At 36.1% G+C, this 27,238-nt stretch overlaps 6 protein-coding genes and 2 pseudogenes across 10 annotated transcripts; 4 read left to right on the plus strand and 4 right to left on the minus strand.

Annotated features, from left to right (window-relative positions):
- Nucleotides 1–76: 76 nt before the first annotated feature.
- On the plus strand, nt 77–5,773 carry AT1G35390 (annotated as a pseudogene; the record flags this gene model as incomplete). Its single annotated transcript has 1 exon — nt 77–5,773.
- Nucleotides 5,774–9,454: 3,681 nt separating this feature from the next.
- AT1G35400 (hypothetical protein (DUF1184)) lies at nt 9,455–10,364 on the plus strand (the record flags this gene model as incomplete). The annotated part of the gene is made up of 3 exons (NM_103235.2): nt 9,455–9,501; nt 9,618–9,727; nt 9,901–10,364. The coding sequence occupies 3 exons, from the start codon at nt 9,455–9,457 to the stop codon at nt 10,215–10,217; spliced, it is 474 nt and encodes a 157-aa protein (NP_174771.2). The 3' UTR covers nt 10,218–10,364.
- A 100-nt stretch (nt 10,365–10,464) lies between these two features.
- On the minus strand, nt 10,465–14,790 carry AT1G35405 (annotated as a pseudogene; the record flags this gene model as incomplete). Its single annotated transcript has 1 exon — nt 10,465–14,790.
- A 536-nt stretch (nt 14,791–15,326) lies between these two features.
- AT1G35410 (hypothetical protein (DUF1184)) lies at nt 15,327–16,107 on the plus strand (the record flags this gene model as incomplete). Its single annotated transcript, NM_103236.1, has 3 exons — nt 15,327–15,352; nt 15,511–15,620; nt 15,794–16,107. The coding sequence occupies 3 exons, from the start codon at nt 15,327–15,329 to the stop codon at nt 16,105–16,107; spliced, it is 450 nt and encodes a 149-aa protein (NP_174772.1).
- Nucleotides 16,108–17,371: 1,264 nt separating this feature from the next.
- AT1G35420 (alpha/beta-Hydrolases superfamily protein) lies at nt 17,372–18,857 on the plus strand. 3 transcript variants are annotated; one of them, NM_103237.4, is made up of 3 exons: nt 17,372–17,605; nt 17,723–18,015; nt 18,110–18,857. In NM_103237.4, the coding sequence occupies exons 1-3, from the start codon at nt 17,486–17,488 to the stop codon at nt 18,627–18,629; spliced, it is 933 nt and encodes a 310-aa protein (NP_564458.1). In that variant the 5' UTR covers nt 17,372–17,485; the 3' UTR covers nt 18,630–18,857. The 3 variants fall into 3 exon arrangements, with proteins under 3 accessions (NP_564458.1, NP_001185140.1, NP_001323104.1); NM_001198211.1 differs by having other exon boundaries at nt 17,404–17,605; nt 17,708–18,015; nt 18,110–18,850; NM_001333156.1 differs by having other exon boundaries at nt 17,455–18,015; nt 18,110–18,833.
- A 2,861-nt stretch (nt 18,858–21,718) lies between these two features.
- Nucleotides 21,719–22,541, minus strand: AT1G35430 (uncharacterized protein). Its single transcript, NM_103238.4, has one exon. It carries the CDS (start codon nt 22,195–22,197, stop codon nt 21,826–21,828), a length of 372 nt encoding a protein of 123 aa, NP_564459.1. The 5' UTR covers nt 22,198–22,541; the 3' UTR covers nt 21,719–21,825.
- A 1,430-nt stretch (nt 22,542–23,971) lies between these two features.
- On the minus strand, nt 23,972–24,446 carry AT1G35435 (Putative membrane lipoprotein; the record flags this gene model as incomplete). Its single annotated transcript, NM_001036064.2, has 2 exons — nt 24,341–24,446; nt 23,972–24,147 (listed from the first exon to the last, which is right to left on the minus strand). Exons 1-2 carry the CDS (start codon nt 24,411–24,413, stop codon nt 23,972–23,974), a joined length of 249 nt encoding a protein of 82 aa, NP_001031141.1. The 5' UTR covers nt 24,414–24,446.
- A 2,013-nt stretch (nt 24,447–26,459) lies between these two features.
- On the minus strand, nt 26,460–27,203 carry CYCT1;1 (cyclin T1;1; the record flags this gene model as incomplete). The annotated part of the gene is made up of 1 exon (NM_103239.1): nt 26,460–27,203. The coding sequence occupies one exon, from the start codon at nt 27,201–27,203 to the stop codon at nt 26,460–26,462; it is 744 nt and encodes a 247-aa protein (NP_174775.1).
- Between the last annotated feature and the right edge of the window lie 35 nt (nt 27,204–27,238).

Here is a 27,238-nt window from a genome sequence, read left to right on the forward strand (position 1 = left end):
GCGGATTTTACTCTCCGGTGTCTCTGCCGGTCCGTTCGTGTTGTTCTCTTTGACTGTTGTTGTCTTCTCTGAATCCATGGATAAAGAATTATGGCAAGCGCTTCAAAATTTAGATCTAGGATCTGAGAGAGCTCCTCTGAAGATGTCAGCTGAAGCGAGGCGCTCGCGTGATATAGATAATCGTCTCAGCCTAATTGTCAAAGGTCTAAACCCTCAACATCAGAAACCAGCAGGACTTAAAGGTGCTTTGCCTAAAGCTTGGAGATTGGATGGAAGGGTTACAAGTAGAATTAATGATGACGGTACTGTTCAATTCTTCTTTAAAGCTGAACACCATCTCATGTCTGTCCTAGAAAATGGCCCTTGGCACCATAATTTCTGGATGGTGGCTGTTGATCGATGGACCAATCGTACCTTGTCAAATTTTCTCTCCCAAATCTCCTTTTGGGTTAAAATTCTGCATATTCCTGAAGATTTTAGGACAGACCCAGTTATTAGAGAGACAGCAGGGGTTCTGGGGCATATTGATGAAACCAAAATTATAGAAGCCACTGCGGATGCTGAAGGTGAAGTCTGGGCTCATGTTACAATGAACATCTCCGATCGTTGAATCTTAGTACGATCTGTTGAATTCGAACCTGCCACAGTCCCAGTCATGGTTAGGTTTGTTTTCGCTAAACTGAAGAAATTCTGCTTTAGATGTGGGTCATTGCTGCATGATGAATTAGCTTGTAACCATCAAAGCATTGTGCTCCAGTTGAACGTTGAAGCAACTAGACAAGCTATAGAACCGATGCAAGGCATTAATCAAGGGGATGACGAACCTATGCAGGAAGGTTCTAGTTCCTCAACACATGTTGCTGGCCCTATTCCTATAGTTGTTAGAGAAACTGGTGAAGCATCTGAGACTCTTACAATTCGCACCAGAGCAGCTAATTTATTGACTGCTGGTAATGATGAATCTATGCAAGAAGGAGAAGAGAATCCCATTCAAACCCAGCCAACACTTCACTCAGAAGAAATGGGACCGACACAGTTGCAACCTCAAGAAGAGCTTGATGCTCTTAGAAACACAGCAGATAGTATTCGCAAAAGGAAAGGGGATAACCTTTTTGATGAAGATCAAGCTGCAACAAGTTGCCAAAGGACGCAAGATCCAATACTCACTCAAGGGGAGGTGGCAACCCCTAAACCACCATCGCCAAAATGAAGATATTACACTGGAATTGTCAGGGACTTAAGAGGAACCCTCTGACAATTCCGTATTTAAAAGACATAAGGCAGTCTTCTAAACCTGATGTAGTGTTCCTCATAGAAACTAAGAACGGTCAAGAATATGTACAAAGTCTATGTAATGATCTTGGATATGCCCACCATTTTGTTGTGAATCCGGAAGGGCTTAGCGGTGGTATGGCAGTTTTTTGGAATGATGAGGTTAAGCTGGATTTTCTATCATCACCTACTCTCCATTATACTGATATGTATATATCGGAATCCGGTTCACCTGCTTTTCGTCTTACTTATATCTATGGTAATCCAGAATATAAAGAGCGAAATGCCTTGTGGAAGAAAATGATTTTTTGGGCAGAAGCAGGACTCTATCAAAGTAAACCACGTCTGGTTCTTGGTGACTTTAATGACATCAAGACTAATGAAGAAAAATCAGGCGGCCCTTCTCGATCTGAGGCTTCTTTCAAGACTTTTCGACAAATGCTTAATTCTTCAGGTCTTCATGACATCAAGACGATAGGAGGAAATTTACGTGGACGGGCCATCGATCTCATTATCACATCAAATCAAATCAAAAATTGACCGAGCAGTGGCTACTTCAGATTGGCAAGATCTCTTTCCAAGAGCATATGTTCAGTTGATGTCATGGGGTGGCTCTGATCATAGGTGCCTTTTGTTGGATACAGGAAACAGAAAATGGAGAGGATATAAATTGTTCCTTTATGATAATAGATGGAGATTTGATCCTGCTGTAAAGCAAGAAATTCACAAAGTCTGGACTACACAATGTCAAGACATTCAGAACACAAACTTTCATCTTGCACTCAAGAAATGTCGTGTTAGTCTGTCCCGATGGAAGTCGAAGCACATTACCAACTCCCAGAAGAAAATTCAAGAGCTTAAGAGTAAGTTGCATAAGGCTTATGAGACTCTTCCAATAAACTATGCTCATATCAATGATCTCAAAAATCAGTTGGTTAAGGAATATCGGCTGGAAGAGGAATATTGGAGAACTAAGAGTAGAGTTCAATGGCTTCAAGCTGGAGATAAAAATACACGGTACTTCCATGCGAAAACAAAACAGAGGAGGAATTTTAATCGTCTCACTTCCCTTGTAGATGAGCAGGGTAACGTTTGTACTAAAGAGGATGAAATTTACAACCTTGTGGAGACTTACTTCAGCACTCTTTTCACTTCGCATGGCAGCAACAACATGGAAGAGGTATTGACGTCTATTCAGCCTAGAGTTACAGAGGAAATGAACAACCATTTGACCAAGCCGGTTACAGAAGAGGAGCTCTCTCATGCCCTATGCAGTATGAATAGAGATAAATCACCTGGTCCAGACGGTCTTGGAGCTGGATTCTATAAAGATCATTGGGCGGTCTTAAGCAAAGGTGTGTTTCAGTATGTCCAAAACTTTTTTAATACGGGTACCTTAGACCCAAAACTCAATCACACTCATATTTGCTTAATCCCAAAGGTCGAGAATCCATTAGAAGTCAAAGATTACAGACCTATTAGCTTGTGTAATGTTGCCTATAAGCTTATCTCTAAAATCTTGGCTGATAGACTCCAACCTTGGCTCCAATTTATCATCTCAGAAAACCAAACTGCATTCATTCCGGGTCGGATGATCATTGATAATGTTCTTATAGCACATGAGCTGATTCATTCCTTACAGACTCGGAATCTTAAACAACCATATATGGCTTTCAAATTAGATATTAGTAAGGCCTTTGATAAAGTTGAATGGTCTTTTCTTGAAGCAATTATGAAGAAGCTTGGTTTTGCTGAAAGATGGTGTGCGTGGATTATGGAATGTATCACCACTGTCACTTACTCAGTCCTTGTCAATGGTTCTCCAATTGGCAACATCCTCCCACAGAGAGGTATTAGACAAGGTGATCCCATCTCTCCGTACTTGTATTTATTATATTCTGAAAGACTCTCAGCCTTAATCCGTCATAATATTCATCAAGGTAAACTGCATGGATTTAAGGCAAGCAGAAACGGCCCTCCTATATCTCACTTGCTATTCGCTGATGATTCCCTCCTGTTCTGTAAGGCTACAGTGGAGGAATGTACTGCCCTCCTGCAAGTTCTTAACCAATAACATGCAGCATCAGGTCAGCAAGTTAATTTCCAAAAGTCTGCCGTTACTTTTGGCAAGGGACTCAACTGTCAACAAAAACATGATCTTACTAATATTATGGGAGTCACTAAAATTAGTGGTTTTGGACGATACCTTGGTTTACCTGAATTTGTTGGCAGGAGTAAATATAATGCTTTTTCTTACCTTCACCACAGAGTTTCACAGAAGCTCCAAAGTTGGTATTCTCATTTTCTCTCTCCTGCAGGGAAAGAAGTCCTCATCAAAGCTGTTGCCACTGCTCTCCCATCTTACTGTATGTCATGTTTCATGTTGTGTATCAAACTTATCAAGGAAATCACCTCAGTCATTCGCAAGTTTTGGTGGGCCAGCACACAACATCATAATAAAATTTCCTGGGTAGCTTGGAGCAAAATCAATGACACAAAGAAGATGGGTGGACTTGGCATCAGAGACTTAGAGCATGTTCAATGGTAAGCCCTTGACAGAGTCTCTTTAAAATTTTATAGTAATAAATTTTAAGAATTTGTATAGTTTAGAGATTATGATGGGTTTTTATATTTTTTATGTCCAATGGTGGAATCTTAAATTGGGTCTCTTTGGAAATAAAAATGTTGAAGATCAATTGATTTCAGAGAGATCAGAAAAAAAAACAGAGAAGAGCAGCTGAGAGACAGTGAGAAAGAGATGGGAAAGGGAAAAAAAAAAATTGTTTTATCAAACTCACGACCAATCAGGCTGTGACACGTCAAGTCCCTTTAGCTTCACAAAAACCTCTTAATTTAGGAACGTTCCTTTGGGCTTTTATAGGAAGAGTCTTTTGCTCTAGAGCCCTTTAAAGCCTTTCATTGGACCTGCTCTTAAAGGACTTTAACCTTGCTATGATTGCCAAACAAAGCTGGAGGCTTCTCCAACAACCTCACTCACTACTAGCAAGGCTTTACAAAGCTAAATATTATCCCCACTCAAGTTTGTTGGAAGCTGGTGTCAAGTGGCAATCTAGCCATGCTTGGAGAAGCATAATGCAAGGTAATACACTTCTAGCTGATGGACTAAAATGGGTAGTTGGTAATGGGCAGAGAAAAAATATATGGCAAGATAAATGGCTTCCATCGAACCCACCGCGTGCCCCTAAACGCTAGGAAAATGTTCGTACCTCACTAAAACTGGTTAAGGATCTTTTCATACCAGGTACCACTCGGTGGAATGAGGAGTTGATAGATAAGGTAATAGCTTTGGAAGACAGAAATCTAATAAAGGCTATTAGACCATCTTTAGTGGGGGTCAGTGATAGTATAACTTGGATTTATTCAAAAGATGGTAGCTACTCTGTCAAATCTGGCTATTATGCAGTTCGTAGAAGAGGAATTGAGCAAGACGCTACTGTGAACAGCCAACACACTCATTTTCTTTTTAAGTACATTTGGAATGTGGACGTCCCTCCAAAACTTAAGCATTTTTGGTGGCGCTCCTTGCATAATGGCTTGCCTGTTGCAGATAATTTGAAGAAACGAGGCCTACGGGTAGATGCCATCTGTCAGCTGTGTGGCGAAGAAGATGAAACAGTAAATCACCTTTTGTTTCAATGCAAGCTCACGAAGGAAATCTGGGACCTCACTCCTATTTCAACTCCTTCAGGTGAATTTCTTAATGCCCACAATCTAGCCGATAATTTGCAGGACCTAATCATGATTAATAGAAACCATGCCAATGAGCTGAAACTTTTATTCCTCCTTGGGTGGCGAATTTGGAAGATGAGGAATGCTCTCATTTTTGAAAACAAAAGAATGGTTGTTCCTGATGTCATTAGTCAAGCGCTCGTTGATTTATCTGTGTGGAATGAGGCATGCAAATTAAATCAGAATAAGCCATGTAGTCAATCGAATAATGTGAAGCTGCCAACGAAGGAAATATGTACTATGGAAGAGGCAATTCACAGCTCTGACGCCTACTGTTGTTTTGCAGATGGCTCCTGGCTTTCACCTACGCAACAAGCCGGCATTGGTTGGGCACTCTATAACAAGGACGCTGCCCTCCTTCTTCAAGGCTCTGCTGCTATCTCCCTTATGGTCTCTTCTCTTGAGACTGAAGCAGAAGCACTTAGAATGGCGGTGCTCCAAGTCAGAAACCTGGGATATTCACGTGTTACTTTTGCAGGTGACAACATGGATCTTTACAAAGCATTAGAGATGAACGAAGCTGCACATCCCTTACAAAGATGGGAACATACTACAGTCTCTTCGTATATCAGAGACATCCTGCAGATAAATAACGCTCGACATGCTTTTAGCTTTATAAAGATCTCTAGAAACGCGAACCATGTAGCAGATTCTCTAGCGAAAAGTGCAAGAACGAACCAATCTGGTTATGTAATATCTTGGAACAATGTACCTTGACTTTATTAATAAAAAGTTTAAGTTGACGACGAAAAAAAAAAATGAAAGAAAAGACGCCCATTTCGTAAATGAAAATTCGAATTCCATCTTTGTTTACGTTACGCCACAATTGTGATGTGCACAAAGTTTGGTTTAGTAACAAATAAATCCAGGATTTTAATATTTTGGTTTAATAAAGACCTGAAATCTTTTTGGTTAAAGCTTAACCACCGTGATCCCATGAACAATTTTATGCTGGTTCAGTTTGGTTTGACCTCTGTTGTAAGTTCGCAGAGAATCTTATAAACAACGTGTCGTTCAATCCCCTTTTGCAATACCAAAACGACAAACATTCGACGACTGCATATACGAAACGAAATCCATAAGCAATTTACAGAGAAACATATTTCAGAACTTTTTTCTTACAGTAGGACAAACATATAGTTGAGAAATGAGATTCTTTTATATATAGAACCGAGCTTGAGGTAGTATATGGGTATGCAACATAATCAGAAGAAACAAAAACCATAGATTCTTGCTCTGCTCGATGTTTCACTAACATTTTAAGATTCGAGACATCTTCAGCGATTGTATGACAAAGTTGACAACAATACAAAGATACAAATCAACAAGGCACAACAAGAATGATGTCATCACCTGGGAAATGCTTAGGGAAGAAAAGTCTGAGTCCAACTGCAACGAAAGCAATCCATTTTGCCAACATCTCCATTGATAACAAAACTGAAAACGTCCACTATAAAAAATGAAATCTAGTTTTAAAATTAAATTATTATGTGGTATACCCTTCCTTAATAACAATTCTAAACTATAAAATATTAAATCTTATAAAATAATAAAATTTACAAACTTTTATATATAATACATAATCATTTAATTTTAAAACTAGATTGATAACCCGTGCTTCACCCGGATCTTATATTCCTAATTTGTTAGGATATATAAATATATTAAATGATGAATTTCACTTTTTGCAAAGATCAAATGATGGTTATTTTGTAGTATTTGATAGGCATGTCAATTATGACCAAAGCCCGTGAATTAATCCGCTGTAGTCCTCAAAAACAACGGACACAAGCTTTAGGAGAAACCGGGTCTTTAGGGCTAAAGGATTCATAGGGTTTCGCCCAAAACGGGTTCATATCGGCCCAAAAAAACTTAAATATATTTTGATTTTTTGTCTTTGCCAATTTTATGTTTAATTGAGAGATTTGTTTAAAGATTTTGTTATAGGGTTGAAAACTCTAAACTTAGTTTTCTAATTGTGTTTTACTACAAATACTAGATTTTAACCCGCGGTATACCGCGGGACGATTTATTTTTAAAAGTAATATATATTAAAACTTGCAAATTTTATTTTTACAAAATATTTATATTTTACAGTTTATAATTGTTATTAAGCATGCATGAGACAATTGTTAAAAAAACTAAAGTTTTGACCCCTATTAAAACAGTATATTAATCATATTTAAAAATTTTATAAATATTGATTCAAATACATCCACCATATAACTCAATTCCAAAATAAAACACGTTCTGTAATTTCTTTACCCGTCCCATGATTTTTTTTTAAAGTAGTAATTTTTAAAATTTAAAAATTATTTTTTATATATAAAATTTTTGCAAATTGTATCATTCTCTAATACATTTATATTTTATAGTTTAATTTTATATATAGTAACATTATACATACCACATAACATTTTTGGTTTTATATAATTTTTTCTAAATTAGGATGATTTGATATGTTTAATATTAGTGGTCTTAAAAAATAATAAATTAAAGATTTAACCCATATTGAAACGGTGGATTAATTATATTTTACTTTTTTATTAATGTTGATTCAAAAACCCGTCCCTCCAAATCCGTCTTGCCAAAAAATCATTTATTTTATTAATATTAGTTTTATTAATGATATGACTCTGAATTATAATCTAAACATTTTAGCTAATAACATAGGAGTGCACCATATTTATTTAATAGGGGAATGTACCATATGACCCGAATGCATTTTTATCCAAATCCACCAAAAAAGTCTTGCAAAAATACTATAGAGATAAAAAACGATAGTCGGTTTTGATAAATATAAGATTAGCAAATATATTAGTTAGCTTAAATTAGTTAAACAATACAAATTAAAAAGGTATATTACACTTTATTCAAATATAGTATCAAAACTTATATAACACAGAGATTTGATAATTTTTTAATTGTTGAATACTTTTTTTTGTGCTAATTTTTATGTGATTAAGATTTAATTGATTTCATATATAAAATATTAAATTGACTTATTTGTTTATAATTTGGTAACAGATAGATATTTGAATATTCAGTATATTTTGGTTCAGTTTAGGAAATCTTTGATGACCCGTCTTTAGATCCAATAAGTCCTATAATCTAGAGATTAATCTGCAGTATACCGTAGGTATGCTTATATTTTAGTTAAACTAAAAACTTTTATTGTAAAGATGATTTAAAAATATATGATATTATTTGATTTGATTTTAAATGTATAGTAAACTGTGAGTTGTATATGTTTTGTTGATATTATCTATATTGTTTAGTGTTTAAGATTATACACTTGTAGTTTGATTGTTAATTTAAGAGTTTCACATGTAGTATACCATCTTATATTAATATCGATCTAAACCCGTCAATTCTAGGATTTTCCAGCTTGTATTAAAAATTGAATCACATCTAATATGTTATTAACTATTGTAGCATATAAAATTATAAATTTTCAATATAATATGTATGAAATTGAATATAAATATTTCAAATTTATGTCCCGTTACTCAGTAGAAAGTTTTCTTAAATCTATTTTTCACCCGTTATAATATTATTTCATGTATTGAACAGTTATATTCGCTTTTAAAAATTCAAATTATGGCATATGCGAAAAAACTCTAATTATTTTTTTATAATGATGATATTATGTTTCCGTAAAAATAGAATCATATAAAGATGAGAAGTGAACTATAATAATTAATAAAAAATTAATTACAAAAATTAAAGTTACATTTAAAATGTACTTCCTAAATAATATAGTAGGATAAACACTAAATGTTGGCTCTAGTACTTCGTTTGAAGTTTTCTGACCGAATTTCTCTTTTATTTGGTGTGAGTTTAAAAAAATTATTTGAATTATTTATTTTATTTTAAACTGTTTTACATAGAGATTTTTTAAAGAGATATATACAAATTAGAAGTTGTTATATTCTCAAAAAAAAAAGTTCAAAAAAACCCGGAAAAGCTTTGTAACCAAGACTTCTGAACCTTATAATCGTATACCATTTTAGAGAGAACAATAATTGGCTTAGGATTGGTAAGGAATCTTGGGGTACGTTTTTAGGTCTATACACTACAAGTCTACAACAATGAGGTGAGTGCATGGTTCTTTTTTTTGTTCATAAATTAGTTTTCAAGGAATCTGGATTTGATATCGATTAATCAAATGGGTTTCAAATTCATGGAAACAAATGCGTTGGAAAACTTAGATATCGATTACTCAAATGTTACGATCTAGGGTTTTTTTATTCTGAAAAAATTATCTTTATATGTTAATTCATAGATTTGAAATCCCCTAATACTTGCCTTTGTTGAATCTAAATTGTTTCCTTCTATTTTACATGCATGTGAATTGGGAAGCCAACAAAATTTGCATCTGGATCCATCCTCCTCGACGAATTCTTCAAACATCTCAATCATCTCGAAACAAATGGAATCAATGTCTATGACTGACCGTATTGTCCGTAACAACAAAAGGTTACCACATTCTAGATATTCTCCTTACACTTAAGGGTTAGTGATCTTTCATTTTTCCCTTTGAGAGCTTGTTTACTTTTCTTAGTGAAATACTAATTTATTATTTTTGTTTGTAGGACTAATCTCAACAAGGAAAAGGAGAATCAGAAAGAAGAGGCTATACGACCCGGAGTTAAGCTCTCGCTCTTTGTGGCTGAAGCAATGTTCCTCTTATCTGATAACCTACGTTCTATGTTACTCTTCTGTTTTTGTAGGGGAAAAAGACTATGACGGTCCCGTGGTAGGAAGACTGGTTCGTGTTATTCAATATGTGTATGAAAATATATCAAGCCCAAGAATGGAGTGTATCATTATGATGGCATCTCAATCAACGTTGAGCTGATGAAAACTTGTCCACAGCATTTAACATTGGATTAGGAGGATTGAATAGCATTGTTTTGATTCTCAAAAATAACAACGTAGTGAAATCGTGTAGTTTTGAATACTACAACCAAGAGATGAAGAAGCTAGAAGAGAAGTTGAGGTCTGCCAAGGAGTTTTCAGAGGCAAATGGGTTTGTGAGGGAAGAGATAAAGTCTAACATTCTTCACTTGTGGAAGTCTCTCTTTGAAGCAACACCGGAAGTGATGAAACCTAATAAGCTTATACTATTTGAGATGTTTATGCCTATCCAGGTCGAAGATCTCTGTCGTCATCTTGCTTCTTTACTCATATGAATTAGAGTTTCTTAGATTGGATGACCTTATTTTATCGCAGATTGTTATTCCGCTTGTCTATGTAGGAAACTAGAGACATATTTGCTTGTCTTTTTCTTTTCTTTTTATTAGAATAGGTATAATCTCAATTGATGAGTTCCTTGACATATTCACAAGGGGTTTAAATACATAGCAATATACAACGTAGCCGTTAGAGGCTTAATGAGAAGATTCCTAAAATACAGAAAGGAATATATGCATTCCTATTCTAATACCCTCCCGCAGTCAGAACGTGTCGAGGTAGAACGTGAAGACTGGATTTGAAATCGTTGAATAAAGTGACGGGTAATCCTTTGGTGAAGATATCAGCGTACTGTTTTGATGATGGAACATGTAGAACACGGACTTGACCAAGGGCCACTCGTTCTCGTACAAAGAGGATGTCTAGCTCGACGTGTTTGGTCCGATGATGCTGAATTGGATTTGTGGAGAGATAAACTGCACTGATATTGTCGCAGTAAACAATGGTGGCTTTTGTAAGTGGACAATGTAGTTCAAGTAGAAGATTTCGTATCCATGATGTTTCAGCAACAACATTCGCTACCCCTCTATACTCTGCTTCGGCGCTTGATCGAGATACAGTGGCTTGTCGTTTTGAAGACCATGAAATGAGATTGTCACCGAGGTAAACACAAAACCCAGAAGTTGATCGGCGAGTGTTGGGGCAGCCAGCCCAATCTGCGTCGGTATAAGCGGTTAAGGTTGTTGTGGAGGATTTCTTGAGGTGCAGCCCGTGATCGATAGTCCCTTTAATGTAGCGAAGGATCCGTTTGAGAGCGTTGAAGTGAGGCTCTCGAGGATCATGCATGAATAAGCAGATTTGTTGGACAGCGTATGCAATGTCGGGTCTTGTGATTGTTAAGTATTGAAGAGCTCCAGCAAGGCTTCTATATAGTGTTGGATCTGCTACACGATTTCCGACGTCAGCGTTGAGTTTGGCGGCTGTGTCAACGGGTGTAGCACATGGATTGCAATTGGAAATATTTGCTCGATGTAGAATATCAGCTGCGTAGTTGCGTTGTTGAAGCATCATGCCATTGTTGTCCCTATGAACAAAAATTCCAAGAAAATAGTGAAGTAAACCCATATCAGTCATGGAGAATTCAGATGTAAGAGAGGATAGAATTGACCTGAGAAGAGTTGGTGATGAAGCTGTGAGTAAGATATCATCGACGTAGAGAAGAAGGTAGGTAAGATCAGAGCCTCGATGGTAGACGAACAGAGAGGTATCACTCTTGGTATTAGTAAAACCGGCCTTTGTTGCGTATTGTGAGAATCTTTGAAACCAAGCTCGAGGAGCTTGTTTGAGCCCGTAGAGTGATTTCTTGAGATGGCAAACATGATGTGGTCGTGTCGGGTCTGTGAATCCCGGTGGTTGGTGCATATAAACTGTTTCGTGAAGATCACCGTGTAAAAAAGCATTCTTGACGTCTAATTGATGGATTGGCCAATCTCGTGCAAGAGCGAGATGAAGGACGGACCGGACTGTAACTGGTTTGATGACAGGGCTGAATGTTTCGTCACAGTCAACACCGATTTGTTGTGATTTACCATTGGCGACGAGACGAGCTTTGTAACGAGAGAGAGTTCCATCTGCATTAAACTTATGTCTAAACAACCACATTGAACGCACAACGTTAGTGTTTGGTGGTCGAGGAACTAAGTCCCATGTGCCACTTTTCATTTGAGATTCATATTCATCTTGCATTGCTGGATTCCAATTAGGATCTTTCAATGCTTGAACATGAGATAATGGAAGAGGGGAAATGACATCAGTATGTAGAGACAAGATTTGTTTCGGTTTAGAGATACCGCTTTTACTTCTAGTTTGGATGTTATTAGGAGGAGCAGTTGCGGTGGTTGTGGTATTAGAAGAAAGTGAAGAGGAAATGTTTGGAGCAATGACGGTGGGGAGAGAAGAAGTTGTTGCTTCGGGTGGAGCAGCGGAAGAAGATGGTAGAGAGGATGATGTCGTTGGTGAAACAGAGGAGGGAAGAGTAGTGTTAGGTGTTGTAGTAGAAATCGGTGCTGGAAGAGGAGATTGAGTGATGGATTGGAGATTGTTAGGTAGCAGCGTTAATGGTGGATAAGAAGAAGTGAGAGGAGTATCCAAACTAGCCGAGTGGGAATTTGGTGTAGAGAAGGGAAAAATTGTCTCATCAAAAACTACATGACGAGAAATGATTATGCGACGAGAGGAGAGTTCAAGACAACGATACCCACGTAGTTAGATGGATAGCCGAGAAAGACGCATTTGGTAGAACGTGGTGAGAGTTTGTGAGCAGTGGTTGGAAGAAGGTTGGGGTAGCATAAGCAACCAAAGACGCAGAGGTGATCGTAAGAAACAGGTTTTTGAAATAAGCGAGTGAAAGGAATTTGATTACCAATGGCACTAGAAGGAAGAATATTAAAAAGATGAGCAGCCATGTGAAGAGCTTCAACCCAATATGTGGTTGGCATGTTTGCTTGAAAAAGAAGAACACGAACAAGGTTATTGATTGTGCGAAGTGTTCGTTCGGCACGTCCATTCTGTTGCGAGGTGTAAGGACAAGAAAACCGAGATTGAATACCATTAGAAGAGAAAAAATCTAGAATCTGACGATTGTTAAATTCTCCGCCATTATCGCACTGAAGTGCTTTGATGGGGGTTTGAAATTGAGTTTTAACAAAATTAAAAAAATGTAAGAATTTTTTGAAAACCTCACTTTTGTAACGAAGAGGATAAATCCAAATGAAATGAGAGAATTGATCTAGAAAAATAACGTAGTATTTTATACCACTCACGCTTGTCACCGGAGAAGTCCAAATATCGGAGTGAATTATTTCAAAAGGAGAAGAAACTGTATTAGTAGAAGAATAAAAAGGTTGACGAATATGTTTTCCAATTTGGCAAGCATGACATAAAGAAGAAATATCGTTTTTGGAACAATCAAATAAACCAGAAGAAATTAAAATGCGTAAAACAGAGTTGTTGGGATGGCCTAAGCGGCGATGCCAAGTTGAGGCAGATGATGAGGTGAGAAGCGCTTGATGAGAGGGAGTGTTGACAGAGTACAAAGGGCCTTGGCTATCACATCGGATTAGAGGTGCTCGGGTACGAAGATCCTTAACAAGAAAACCAAACAGATCAAATTCAACAGAGCAGAGATTATCATTGGTAAATTGACGAACAGAAATTAGATTTTTTAGAATTTGAGGACAAATAAGAACATTATTGAGGTGAAGGGGACGAGAACTAGATGGAATTGTTGTTTGACCATAAGAAGTGACAGGAATTGTGGAACCGTTACCGACAGTGACGAGAGGAAGAGAAGAATTAGAGGATGAGGTGATGGAAGAGAGTGTACCTGGCTGAGCCGTGAGGTGAGCTGTAGCTGCGGAGTCCATGTACCATCCAACATCATTAGGATCCGAGAAAGTCATCGTGTTGAATGCATTTGCGAGCGTAGTGGGAATTATGTCTGTGTTTGCTGGAGAGGTGATTGGTTGGGCCGAGGTGAGGAAGGCAGACCCGTTTGATGGAGGTGCGTGACCGAGAATCCCTTGTGCGCGTTGTGGCAGCGTTGGTGGTTGAGAGCCAATGTGAAATCTTGGTTGCCCATAGAATTGTGGAGGAGGTGGTGTAGTGGGCCAAATTGGCATATTGGGCCATTGTGGATAACTTGGCCATTGAGGTTGGTTGGGCCAATTCGATGTTTGATTTCCAGAGCTCCAATTACCGCCGTTGTAGTTAGGGTTGCCGCCACCGCCACGACCTCTGTTTCCTCGACCTCCTCCACGATTGTTTCAATTGTTTCGTCCTCCGCCACGACCGTACTGGAATTGTTGGTTTGTGGGGACTGAGCGATAGTCTTGTTGTTGAGATGAGGCAAGAAGAACATGTGGTGAAGAAGCGTTGTCATCATTGTTAGGAAGAGATTGCAGCTTGGTTTTAAGCCTCGATTCTTCTTCAATGAGCATCGATCTGGCATCGCCAAAAGAGCAAGGTGGGGAACGATGTTTAATAACATTAATGATGTTATCAAATTTGGAGCTAAGTCCATTGAGAAGGTGCATCACTAAGGCGCGATCTGAGACAGGGGAATCCACATTGGCGAGCGTATCAGAGAGTGACTTCAGTTTTTGACAATAGTCATGAACCGATCGATCGCCAATCCGGAGATTTCGGAGTTCATTTTCCAGTTGTATTGCACGGGCTTCTTTGTTGTCGCGGAATAACGAGCATGAGCCAAAGTTTACGTGCAGAGCACTGCGATTTTAAGATAGAGTTGAGGAGCGATTCTGAAATGGTACCGTAGATCCACATGTTAACTGTATTGTCAAGTTGCTTCCATGTTGCGTCGGTTGGTCCGATGGGAAGGGAGGTGCCATCGATATGCCCGGTGAGAGAGAAACTAAGGCAATGAGTTTCGAAGAGGATGCGCCATGAATCGTAGTTCATCTTCTCCATGTTGAGAGTGATGGGGATGTGAGCACGGATCTGAGTGAGACTCGCAGCAGGAGTAGTAGCGGTTGGTGGAGGAACTGTCGCCATGAATTAAGTGCAGATCAAGAGAGACAAAGAAAAAAAAATGGAGAGAAGAGCTAGAGATACAGAGAGAAAAGTGAAGAGAAGAGCAAAAGAGAGAGAGAGAGAACACGAAGAAGAAGACTGAAAAGATGAGGAAAAGATGACTGCTAGGGTTTAGAGAAGAGTCTCTGATACCATATTAGAATAGGTATAATCTCAATTGATGAGTTCCTTGACATATTCACAAGGGGTTTAAATACATAGCAATATACAAAGTAGTCGTTAGAGGCTTAATGAGAAGATTCCTAAAATACAGAAAGGAATATATGCATTCCTATTCTAATACTTTTGTGATAAATGAGATCATCACTTTTGTTCAAATCTATTTTCTTTTTGTGCTAGAAATAAGAAACTCAATTTGTTCTTAAAAATAAAATTGACCTTAACTTTATAAAAACGAAAAATGATTGTCAAATAGAAAATGTATGCATTGTTATATTACCAAAATTTGATTACAAAATATATTATATCGATCCGGGAGAAATCTTTTCATCCGTAAAATGTATACGACCCGGAGTTGCCAAAAGTAACACGAGAGTTGTTACGAGAGATTACACCAATAGAAGAAAATTAGATCTTTATTAGATCCGGAGTTGCCAAAATGTATCTAAGAGTTTTATTAGATCTTTGATTTTCCTAACAGTTTTCTTAGTGAAAATACTAATTTGTTATTTTTGTTTGTAGGACTGATCTCAACAAGGAGAAGGAGAATCAGAAAGAAGAGGCTATACGACCCGGAGTTAAGCTCTCGCTCTTTGTGGCTGAAGCAATGTTCCTCTTATCTGATAACCTACGTTCTATGTTACTCTTCTGTTTTTGTAGGGGAAAAAGACTATGACGGTCCCGTGGTAGGAAGACTGGTTCGTGTTATTCAATATGTGTATGAAAATATATCAAGCCCAAGAATGGAGTGTATCATTATGATGGCATCTCAATCAACGTTGAGCTGATGAAAACTTGTCCACAGCATTTAACATTGGAGTAGGAGGATTGAATAGCATTGTTTTGATTCTCAAAAATAACAACGTAGTGAAATCGTATAGTTTTGAATACTACAACCAAGAGCTTAAGAAGCTAGAAGAGAAGTTGAGGTCTGCCAAGGAATTTTCAGAGGCAAATGGGTTTGTGAGGGAAGAGATAAAGTCTAACATTCTTCACTTGTGGAAGTCTCTCTTTGAAGCAACACCAGAAGTGAGAAACTCTAATAAGACTATAGTTCTTGAGCTGTTTAGTCCTATCGATAACGAAGTTTGCTGTCGTCTTGCTTCTTTACTCATATGAATCAGTTTCTTAGATTGGATGATCATTTTCTTTTAATTGTAGATTGTTCTTCGGCTTATATTTATGAAAAAATAACGATCCATTGGATTATCTAAGTAACGAAAAGATAAAATTTATGAGTAGAAAGAAGGTGCTAGAATTTTTTTTAATTAGGTTTGTACCTTAATTTGATCTCTAAGCTATTGAAGTTCTTAATATAGATTCCTTCAGCTGTGAGATTTTTGAGGTTACGTCATTGCTAATCTCATGATTCACACGATCTTGTATTGGCCTGACCTCTCTAGACAAATAAGGATCTGCTGCCTGATGTCCCTGATCAGACGATCATTTATATTGTTAGAAACTCAACTTTGGGAAAAGTGTAATCCATATGAAGAAAACAACATAAATAATCTCGTCAATGGAAACGAAAAGAATTGATCTACGAGCCTGAGTAATTTGGAGCCCTCTTAAAGTACAAACCAGAATACCCCTCGTCTTCATATTTAAAAATTCATCCGGTTTAATGCAAAATATTGCCGGTGGGTACCGGTTTTGTTGATATTTCTAATCTGTAATTGGGAATTTTCATATCTTTCATTTACTTTACTAAAACCAGTTTAGTGCCTTTTTCATATGATATCCTTTTGAATAAGTACATAAACAAAAACAAATGCTTATTTATTAAAATTGTAAAGTATGTTTTAGTTAATCTCAATTTTCTTAATTACTAGGACTAAGCTAGGTGTGAATATATATAACTAAGTTCGAATAAGTAACATTTTTAGTAATCTAAATTTTTTAGATAATAATTTGTTATAAATCTACTAAAAATATTTGAAAAATAAGTAAATACTTTACTAATGCCTAGGTTCCGCCTAAGTTTTGATTAATCGATCTAGTCGCTAGCCTCCTTCCAAACGTCTAACTACCGCCTAACTATCTTTTAAATATTGGTGATATTGTTAAAAAAAAATCAACAAAACTATTTATACAACTATCTAAATGAAGAATTGTGATGAACAAAATACAAACGAAGGTAAAAGTTATGGTGAAAAAAAAAGAAAATTCACAACTCTAACTAAAAATGTATCAAACGAAAATATTATGATAAAAAAAATACAACTATCTAAGAACAAAATTATTTTAATAACTAAAAACTAAAACATATATTTTACAAAAAAAATACAATACATAGACTTTACCATTTTTCAGATTTTCATTGTTAACAACCCCTAAAAGTATATTATTATGATCTCAATTTCTTCCACTTCCTTTTTTTTTTCGGTTTTACCAATTTCTCCACTTAACTGTTACAATTCAATATTTTATTAACAAATATCCAAAACAATATAAAGAAAAACTTCTGGACCATATTGATTCTAGAAAGATACTTACAATGGCTGCATCGTTAGCCTCTCTTTCCTCCTTAGCTAAAGCCGGAGCACCACGGTCACTGTTCAACCGCCATGGCAGCCACCGCCTTCCTCCTCCACAAATCATACCTCTTGCTTCCTCTGTACGCAATCTTCTCTTTTACTAATTATCTCGTCTTAACCAATTTCAGTCAGAATTTGAACCACTTAAAGTCTATAGCATTGATAAGCGAAATGTTGATAAGATCATGTTTTGTCAGATCAAGAAACATATCACGACGAGCTTCTATAGGAGAGGAAGTTCTCTGAAGAACATTTATGCCCTCGAGACCTCTGACGGCGCCATTAACGTGGAGGTCGATGATGATGAGGAAGAAGAAGCGTGTGAGCTTGTTAACGGAACAGAAGTGTCCGTTGACGGTGTTGAAGGTTATCTTTTAACGGCGGTGAAGAACAATAACGGAACTGGATTGCTTCTACTCTCTGATGTCTTTGGCTTTCAAGATTCAGCTACACGCGATTTCGCTTACCGTGTGGCTTGCAATGGCTATAAGTAATCAATCTTCTCTGTTTACTTATCTCTCTCGAATTCCAAAGTTCATTGTTGAAATTTCAGTTTTGTGTTTTTGATTTTTTGGTTGAGATAGCGTTCTTGTCCCGGACTTGTTTCGTGGAGATCCATGGTCGAAAAACCGACCAAAGTCCGAATACGAGGAATGGAGAAGAGGACATGACCCTAACCGTATCAGACAAGACACTACTACCTTCACAAAATGGATGGTTGAGGAATTTGCAGCGGCTGGAATCTCCAAGAAGCTAGGAGTGATGGGGTTCTGTTTTGGCGGTGGACGTGTGGTTGACGTGTTAGCCACGGATGAGAGCGGTTACTTTAGCACCGGTGTCTCGTTCTACGGTACGAGAATAGACTCGGCGGTGGCGGGAGATGTGAAAGTGCCAGTCTTGTTTATTGCTGGAGATAGAGACCCGCTTTGTGAAGTGAAGGGTTTGTATGAAATTGAGGAGAAGATTGGTGAAGGTTCAAAGGTTGTTGTGTATGAAGGAAGAGGTCACGGCTTTGTTCACCGGCCCGAGACACCCGAAGATGATCGAGACGCTGAGGAAGCGTTTGCTCTCATGAGAAATTGGTTACATCATCATTTGATTTGAAGCCAATTGTTTTTCTCTACTCTTTGTACATCCAAGTTAAAATAAAACTCGGATTCTAGTAAATATCCAAATAAATGTTACTTAATAATATAACTAATGAAGAGGAATGTCGAGAAAACCATATAAAAGTTCAATCTCTAATCAAATCATGTTTTCCTTCACGTAAACTAAAATGCTATGCTAATGTTTCATGGTTTGTTGAATATAATCAATATGAGACTTGTTGGGGGTGGCTTGGCTAAGGTTTATCCTTGTCTTCAATCGTGTTTTGATGCAAAAGTAACAACTATTATGTTGGAACTCAATTTTACATATGTGGCTCCGGCCAACTTTCCGGCGACTTTTCCGGTGATACCGTTACCGGAATGACCGGATTATGGAGTCTTTGGATTCCTTGTAATGAGCACTATAAGATAGTGTAGTTACATGTAAAAATTGAAGTTATTATGAATGAGTAATTAAGGTCCAAAGTGGTTAGTTTGAAAGCTTACAATAATAAATATTGATATTTGTCCCACATTGGAAGTTTGAAGATCTCTCCTCTAGTATATATAGTGGTACCCATTTAATATGGTTCACTACCTATTGGGAAGGGACACTATAGTGTAGGAGATACAAGTCCTTTATGCAACAACACGCGCACGCTGCCGGGCCAAGCCGGGCCGCGCTTGGGCTTGGGCTCTTGGGGCCCACAAACAATGTTCTTTTGGAGCAAAAACTTATGAGGTTTTGTTGCATTATTTGTACAACATAGTTTTTGGCCCAAAAACGAAAGCTCATATCGTTTGCATAATTAAGGTATATTCGGAATATCATATCCGAATATTCCTTATTCGAATTAATTTGAATCCTTAAACGGTTGTGATAATGACTCCGCTAATCACGCCAACGTCTTGGACTTGCGCATAACTCCGAATCCCGCGATCTCCGCCTTGATTTGCGGATCGCATATCTCACCTCTCCCTCGATTTGCGGATCGCATATCTCACCTCTCTCCTATAAAAGGAACACCTCTTCCTCTCATTTTCTTCACTCGCTTTTCGCTACAAGCTAAACGAAACTCTCTCCCTCTCTCCCTTTCTTCTCAAAGTAATTCAAAAGTATATCGTTTATTTCAAGTTCGCAGATTCCGCTATCGAGTGTTGCGATACCGGTCTTATAGTGATTGTATCCTGGATGCGATGCTCATAAAACCGCCACACTGCGGGAGCCTGTTTGGATTACGGAAAGAGATCAAATCTCGCATTCACTCGTTTTCGAAAACCGTTTTTCCTAATCGTTTTATAAACATCTTTGATTTATTGCAAATCAGGATTTCGAGGTCCTACATATTGTTTGGGAAATGTCGTGTTTGGACAACCTTGGAGTTGAAGAAATTATTGTTGAGAGTAAAGTTGTTTTGGAATAGCAAGAAGGGGTTTGAAACCATCTTCAAATTCAATGGAGTTCAAGCAAATCTTGTGCTGAATTCATTGCCAAAAAAGATTTTCATTCTCACCTTACCATGTATTTTTCTTATTGTAATACTCTTTATTTGTTATCACCTATTGTTGAAAGGGAGAAACATAATGTATGTTCTCAAGTTTAATACTCCCTCTCAAACTTATTTCTAAAGTTTTTTTAAAGTTTTCTATGCATTTCTTTATCAGTATAAACTTCAAAAATAAAATAAAAGAAATTGAATACTATTGGTTTAAAGTTATGGAAACATTATTAATCAAAATTTAACTTGTTTTCTTAGTATGTGTGAAAACCTTAAAACTTGGATTAATTACACATGATGTTTGAATAAAAAATGAAAAACAAAAAAAAATACTAGAAATTGAACATTTGAAATTAATACGCATGATGTCAAAAGAAAAGTATTATACGATGTTCATTTTCTGATATATGGAATCTGTCTTCTATGACTCCGATGTTTTTTTGGCAGTAAGACATTGAACTAGTGAGTTTAATTCTGATATCTTAAGTAGTCCGCTCCTTGGATAGTGTACTTATGGGGTCGGCCCTGAAATTTTAGGAGCCTAAAAATTTTCTAAAGGTTTTGTTGTAATTTTTAAAATTAGGGGCTTATTTATAAGAAAAATAAAAATTGGGAGACTATTTTGTAATGAAAAAATTTCTAGAATTTTGGGGGCCACAATCAATTGTTTCTCCTTACTCTGCTCAGTTACGACATGGGACAAAGGTATTTGGATCCATGCTAATTAGACTTCATATGTTCTTGTCCAAGTAAGTACAATATGCATTGTTTTGTGTCTTCACAGTTCATGGGCTGTTTTGACTATTTTTGAAGAGGTCTTCAAGAGTACAACATTATGAGCTTATTAGGCTCTGCCAAGTATGCTCCAGGCTTGGTGGTGGCAACTTGCAAGGCTCATTGGCCAATTCCTTCTTGTTCTGATTTGAGGTTCTTACTTTTAATAATCCTTCTAAAAATAGATCAAAGTTTGGATTTTGGATGTGGGTAGAGATCAAAATAAGTAATTTCTCTAGCAGTCAAAAGAATGTGCGGAGATAAGATATGGACCACTTTCTACTCTTGTATTTCCTACACCGTATGATTTGTCTTGTGGGAACACACTCGGTTCACACAAAACAAAGGTGGCCCTTGATCTGACCCAACACAAGAACTCGTATCCAACATTTTTTTACCAAATTCTCTCAAAAAACAAAAATAAAAAGCATTATTGGAAAAATATACTCTTGACAATAATGGAAAGTAAAATAACCTGGCCCCTTAATTAATGGCGGAGATGATGATAAATTAAAATTGATGGTAATGAATTTCTTTTATCATTAGTAATGATTTTTTTTTTTAATCCAAAATTAATTAGAACTCTTAATTAGAGTTCATAAGAGTCATTCCTGAAAAATGTTGTTTACATAAGTGATATGATGCGGTTGGACACGAACTTTATGTGCCAAATTATCCGTTTTGACATTTGCACTATTCGTAATAATTTTTGATATATATAAATTATATAATTATGATGTGAATTTTTGTGTGTTTTTTTGTTGAAATATTTATTTTTTGGTGTATTTGTTGAAAAAAAAAAAAAAAAAACTGAATCAAGAGAAACGAAAATGGTAGAAAATTTTCAATTAATCGGATTTGAAAAGTATATAGTAAAACTGACATTTTTGTTTATCTACATAAAAAGATCAAAATCTAAAGGAATCGAAAAAAGGAAATTTACGAAAGAAGAGGAACTCTAATAATTTGATCGGAATCTTGATCTTGATCTTGATCTTCTTCACCACAATCATAAACAGATCTAACCAAAACCAACTGATCTTCCAAGTATCTCTGAAGCAAACCAGCTTCTTCCGGTTCATCAAACCCGCCGCAACCACATCCTTCTTCACATCTCCGGAGCCTCAAATCATCTTCCTCGGCGGTGGATTTAGCAAACCAAGGATGACGACTACGGAGACGACTAAAGATCTCGACGGCGCAGAGGATTGGGATTGAGGCACAGAGGATTGGGATTAGTAATGGAGAACAGAGGAGAAAGAAAACGAAACGGCTCCGTCGTGTACGAAGCCAAAAGACGTCGGTCAACATAATGGTGACGACGGCGCGTGAAGAGTCATGGCTGGAGTAAATGGGGAGGAGAGGAGGTCGTGGGTTGTACGACACGACTTTGGTAAATGAGTGGGATCATGGAGAAGCTTCTTTGGCACATGACTTTGTTCTTTTTATTTGACTTTTTTATATACTTGTGTTTGGTTTTTGTCATGTGACTGTTTTTTACTTATTTACAAAATTTGATAAATCTGTTTGTTATATGAGCAAGACCAGTTTGGAGGAAAGTTATTATGAAATACAAAGAGTCGGAAAGTACAAGAACATTTCTGAAGACAGATAAGCTAACGAGTACAAAAACATTCCTGGAGACAAGATTAAAGAAGGTAAACAAAGGAGAAAAAACTCGAGCAAACAAACTACATAATATCTATCAATATTTCCCGAATCGGAATTTAGAAACTCAAAAAATATTTACAAAACTAAAACTAAAATTTAAAACAAATCTGAGACATACAAAACACACAAACAAATTACAATACAAAAAATCTCTTTTACCATAAGTTAGAACTGAATGAAAGTAGTCACGTGCGACCTTCATTGTAAAACTCCGGAGAAGAGCCATGGAGACGGTGGGACACATCCAAAACCTAGAGATTCAAATATCGTTTCTTATCTAGTTTTGTGCTGATTAGACTTATCTATTTTGGAGAAAAAAAATGTTATAACCCGAATTGGATTTTCTCTTTGAGAAAGTGTTAATAGATCGTGTTTGGATCAACCGTTTGATTGCGGTTAACGATTGTAAAATGCGATTATCAATTTCAAACGGAAGTTGAGAAGCTTAATTGATTTTAGTGATTTAGGTGGAATTATATACATTGGGAGAAAAATGGAATAGGGCATAGGCTGAAAGTATGGGAAATCCTAGTGGAAAAGCTAAATTACAGGGGGCCTCCTACAGCCCAAAAACATTAATCGGTATAAGTTTGATCATCGATCCAAAAAGGAAATCATTTTTGGACTATTGACCAAAAACAATATTATTTTGGAATTAATTATAAATTTAGAAATTAAAAAGGAAGATTATGAAAACTATCATATCTTTGAGTTTTCATTTGAAAACTACATTTTCTTTGTGTTTAATAAAACTTAATTTTTAATATCTAAATGACAGTTTTGTCCATATTTAAAATAAAAGTTGTTTACTTAATAAATTAAAACAATATTTAGAAAGAAAAAAAATCGTAATCTTAATTATTTTTTCAACTATTTTTGAGATAAAAACAGTTTATTTATTTTCTATATTAAAATTTAATTAGATAATATCTAAAAATATTTTAAAGTCTCTCACTTAAGATATTTTCAAGTGTTTGAAACACAATTTTGAATTTTCAATAGACAGGATCTTAGATTATTTTTTAATTTATTTTTCTTTTGTTTTAGGACGAAATTTTGTTTAAATATTTAAAATAGGAACGGTTATCTTTAAAAATGTAAAATATATTAAATATTAATTTAAAATTTAAAATTTATGGAAATTTTCAGTTTTAAGTTTAAATTCATTTTAATTATTATGAAATATTAATGAGGCAATTTTAGTAATTTTATATACTTAAATTTAGTTTTTAAAAGAGGAAAAAGGATAGGGTATTATTCAAATGAAAACTCAAAAAATAGGGCATTTTTGTTACAAGAAAATATTATTTTCTGCAAACATTATATAAAATTCTGTATTGTTGACATATCTTAAAACAATGATTCATTTCTATATAAATAAAATATAAATATTCAACCAAAATCATAATTATTTTTAGTAATTTGTGGTACAACAACAAAAATATTCGTAATCATCATAATCGAACATGCATAAACCAAGAGTTTCATGTGAGAACTCAGGCGGTCCACATCGACTCCTACATTCGTAGCTATCTCGGCACCGACCTCTGTAAACACACTCGCTAGGTCCAACTTGCATTCTTTTCACTACTATTAATCGCCAAAACAAATCAATAATAATCATTAGTTACTATATTTTTTCCAAGAAATTATGTATTAAATATCGTCTACGAATTTGAAAAGAGAGACATGTATAGCAAAAGTTTAGGTGAAAAGAGAGAAAAATTTGACATAACAACAACAACAAAAACTGAGAGAGAAGAAAAATATAGAAAATATTTACTTTTTGATTGGCAAGAAAATAGGAGAGTATATGTGATTAGAAGAGCTACTAGTTGAAACTTTGACAAAGCCATTTAGTTTGATTTTTTTTTCTTTGTTGTTGGTGTGAAGTTGTTTTTAAAACTGCAGATGCATATGTGTGTATATATATAAAGGAGTCAAGTTAGTCAAGCTTCATAAGGATACAAATTTAAAACTGCCCATAAAAATAGATACGGTCAAGTCTTCATCCACAATGACGATGACTTTAATTTCATTTAAGTAAAGAGAAATAAGAACATATCTTTAGGAGGGGTGTAACGGACTAAATTGAAGGAGTTTGAATGAATTTTTTCTTATTCAAATAAGAATTTTAATGTCGTTAGAAATTTTATGTTACTGAAAAAGACTTACTTTTGAGTTCAAAATATAGATGAAACTGATCGACCACTAGAAGTGGGATTTTAAGTAAAGAAAATCGTTAAACATGAAAAATTACATAAATAATAGTTTCATCGATCGAGAACCATCTTTCTTTTCTTTTGTTTTTTGTTCTTCACTCTCAAAAAATTAATAGATATATTTTTGTTATTCTCCTCTCTCTTTTCTACTCAATGAAATCTTCAATATCACTATTTGTTGTTTTAATAAAAAACTCCTAACGGCTTTGGTTCAGTCGGATACGTCTCTTTCTCCCCAATTTGGATGAATCCTCTCATTCTAATTCATTGCTACTAACTAGCTAAAAATCTAATTAACGGGATGAAGCCGCAACAAGTAGAAATGGCCTTGTTGCGGCTTCTCTGGTCATCTTTGACACTCCCATGCCGTCGGGTGCGGTTAGGTCTCTTTAGCAATCTTGTTTTGGCGTTAGTTTTCGGAGAAGCTGTATGCAGTCTTTCTTGAGGTTTGTGGACTGCTTCGGAAATTTTAATGCTCGTGGCAACAAGGATGAGGATTAGAGCTCCTTCGAGCTGCGACAATTACGCAAATGTCCAAGTTTCTCGGTTCGGAATCGGTGTTTCCTCTACTTATCTCTGCTAATGGCTTCACTAATGTTTTCCCTTGTATTTGTAGGTCTCTAGAGCATAGTTTTTAGTTTTCCTTTCTTATTAATTCTCTCTGTATACGGTCCCAAAATTGAAAATGATATAAATCCTTCACCTTTTACCAAATTAAAAAAAAAAAAAAAGTAGAAACAAACAACATCAGAATTTAGGTTCGATTAATGACCTATGATCTTCAGAGCAGAAGAAGCGTAATCAGGAGCTGATTTCTCTTATATGCGTACAAATCTAAAAATATCGATCTCGATATGCAGAGATAAGCGTCATGGTGGAATCTCACAAGCTTGTCACTCTCTTGGTATCATGCATCGAGACCCTAATTGTAACTCTCAGAATATTCAAAAAGAATTTTCTAGACATTACTAAGAATAATACGATGATATACTAAAATTCTATAATACATAAATTTTGAAATCTCAAAAAAAAAAAAAATTAACCTAGGAATTTCTTTCAAGTTTCACGCTACCACCGCAAATAAAAAATTTAAACCTCAACCACACGATGTTCCTCGTCAATGTTGTTAGTGTGACTACAAACCCAACAAAGACGTTCCAATATGGTTTGTTCCTGCACACATAAAACTAATCACGTATTCTTACAAACAAACATATATTTTGAGTTTGTTATTAAAAACTTAAAACATATAAAAATCATATTAGCATAACATATCAACCATGTATTTAGTATTGCAATGCATAATATATACATAATAAACTTAATATCGATGCTAGAGCTAAAGAAGTGATATAAGAGTAAAATCCACGACATTAACCGATCCCAATACCATATGTGAAACACAAAAGAAATGTAGTTGAAAGTAATATCACATGAGGTGGACAAGAAGAGAAGTCAAAGGAATGGTGATGATGAACGTAACTTGTTATTAAGCTTTGCATTTTGGTTTGATATTTCTCTCATTTAAGTGCAATACATTATCAAGGAATTGAAAGAGCTAATCTAGAGAAACTAAGGATTTCATGCCTCTAAAAGTTTCAACAAAATTAAACCTCCTACGCAGTTGAAAATAAATTGTGAGAAAGACTTCTATAAACGCAATCTCAATAAACAAAAAAGTCACAAGCCATGTCTCGGAACAACGAAGTCCTGAACATAAAGATCAAGCATCTGGTCACAAATCTCCCACAATTGACGTTTCGTGACATCAAACTCTCGCCACCACGCTTTATCTCCATCACACGGTAACGTCATCTTACACATGCTCAAACCGATATATATAGCAGCCGATGCGATCTGACTAGGCCCAAACTGCAAGCAAAGCGACGTCCTCAGACTGTCATTAACGAAATTAAATGCAGCCTGACATAACCGCCTACCATCCTCGGTCTTAACCGATCTCTTAACCCAATCCATCACTAGTTTATAAGGGTGTTCGATTTCAAGATCACATTCTAAAGTAGAGAGCACAAGCTTCTCACCGGTTAACACAGTCATCTTCAATCTCTCGAACACGTCTCTCAACGGCTCCTTATTGAATAAAACCCTGTACGAGACAAAGACGACGTCACCGGCCGGCCTTGGAGACCCTTCGACTTTTCCGGCTATAAACATACAGATGATGGCGACTGTTTTCGGGTCGTTCTTTGTGAGTGATTGACGAGTGAAGAATCGTTGACACAAGACAATCGCAGTGGCTATAGTTTTTTGAGGATTGTTTAGTCTCTGGCCAAGCTCTTGTAGGAATGAAGTGTAAGACCAACGTTGGAACGTCTCTTCCTTTAAGTTGATACCGTCAAGTCTCGATGGAGAGGTTTTTTCTATCGCTTCTCTTGTGTTATACCAGTTTTTTGTTTCTGCCATTGTTGAACAAAACCAAAATCTCTCGGTCGATTTTA

The sequence above is a fragment of the Arabidopsis thaliana genome (assembly GCF_000001735.4).
Source record: "Arabidopsis thaliana chromosome 1 sequence".
Lineage (NCBI taxonomy): Eukaryota > Viridiplantae > Streptophyta > Magnoliopsida > Brassicales > Brassicaceae > Arabidopsis > Arabidopsis thaliana.

Coding starts and splice junctions, on each gene's coding strand:
- AT1G35420 (NM_001198211.1), top strand. CDS start 17,486: ATGGCTGCATCGTTAGCCTCTCTTTCCTCCTTAGCTAAAGCCGGAGCA. Junction 17,606..17,707: donor TCATACCTCTTGCTTCCTCT/GTACGCAATCTT, acceptor AATGTTGATAAG/ATCATGTTTTGTCAGATCAA. Junction 18,016..18,109: donor GTGGCTTGCAATGGCTATAA/GTAATCAATCTT, acceptor TGGTTGAGATAG/CGTTCTTGTCCCGGACTTGT.
- AT1G35430 (NM_103238.4), bottom strand. CDS start 22,197: ATGTTGACCGACGTCTTTTGGCTTCGTACACGACGGAGCCGTTTCGTT.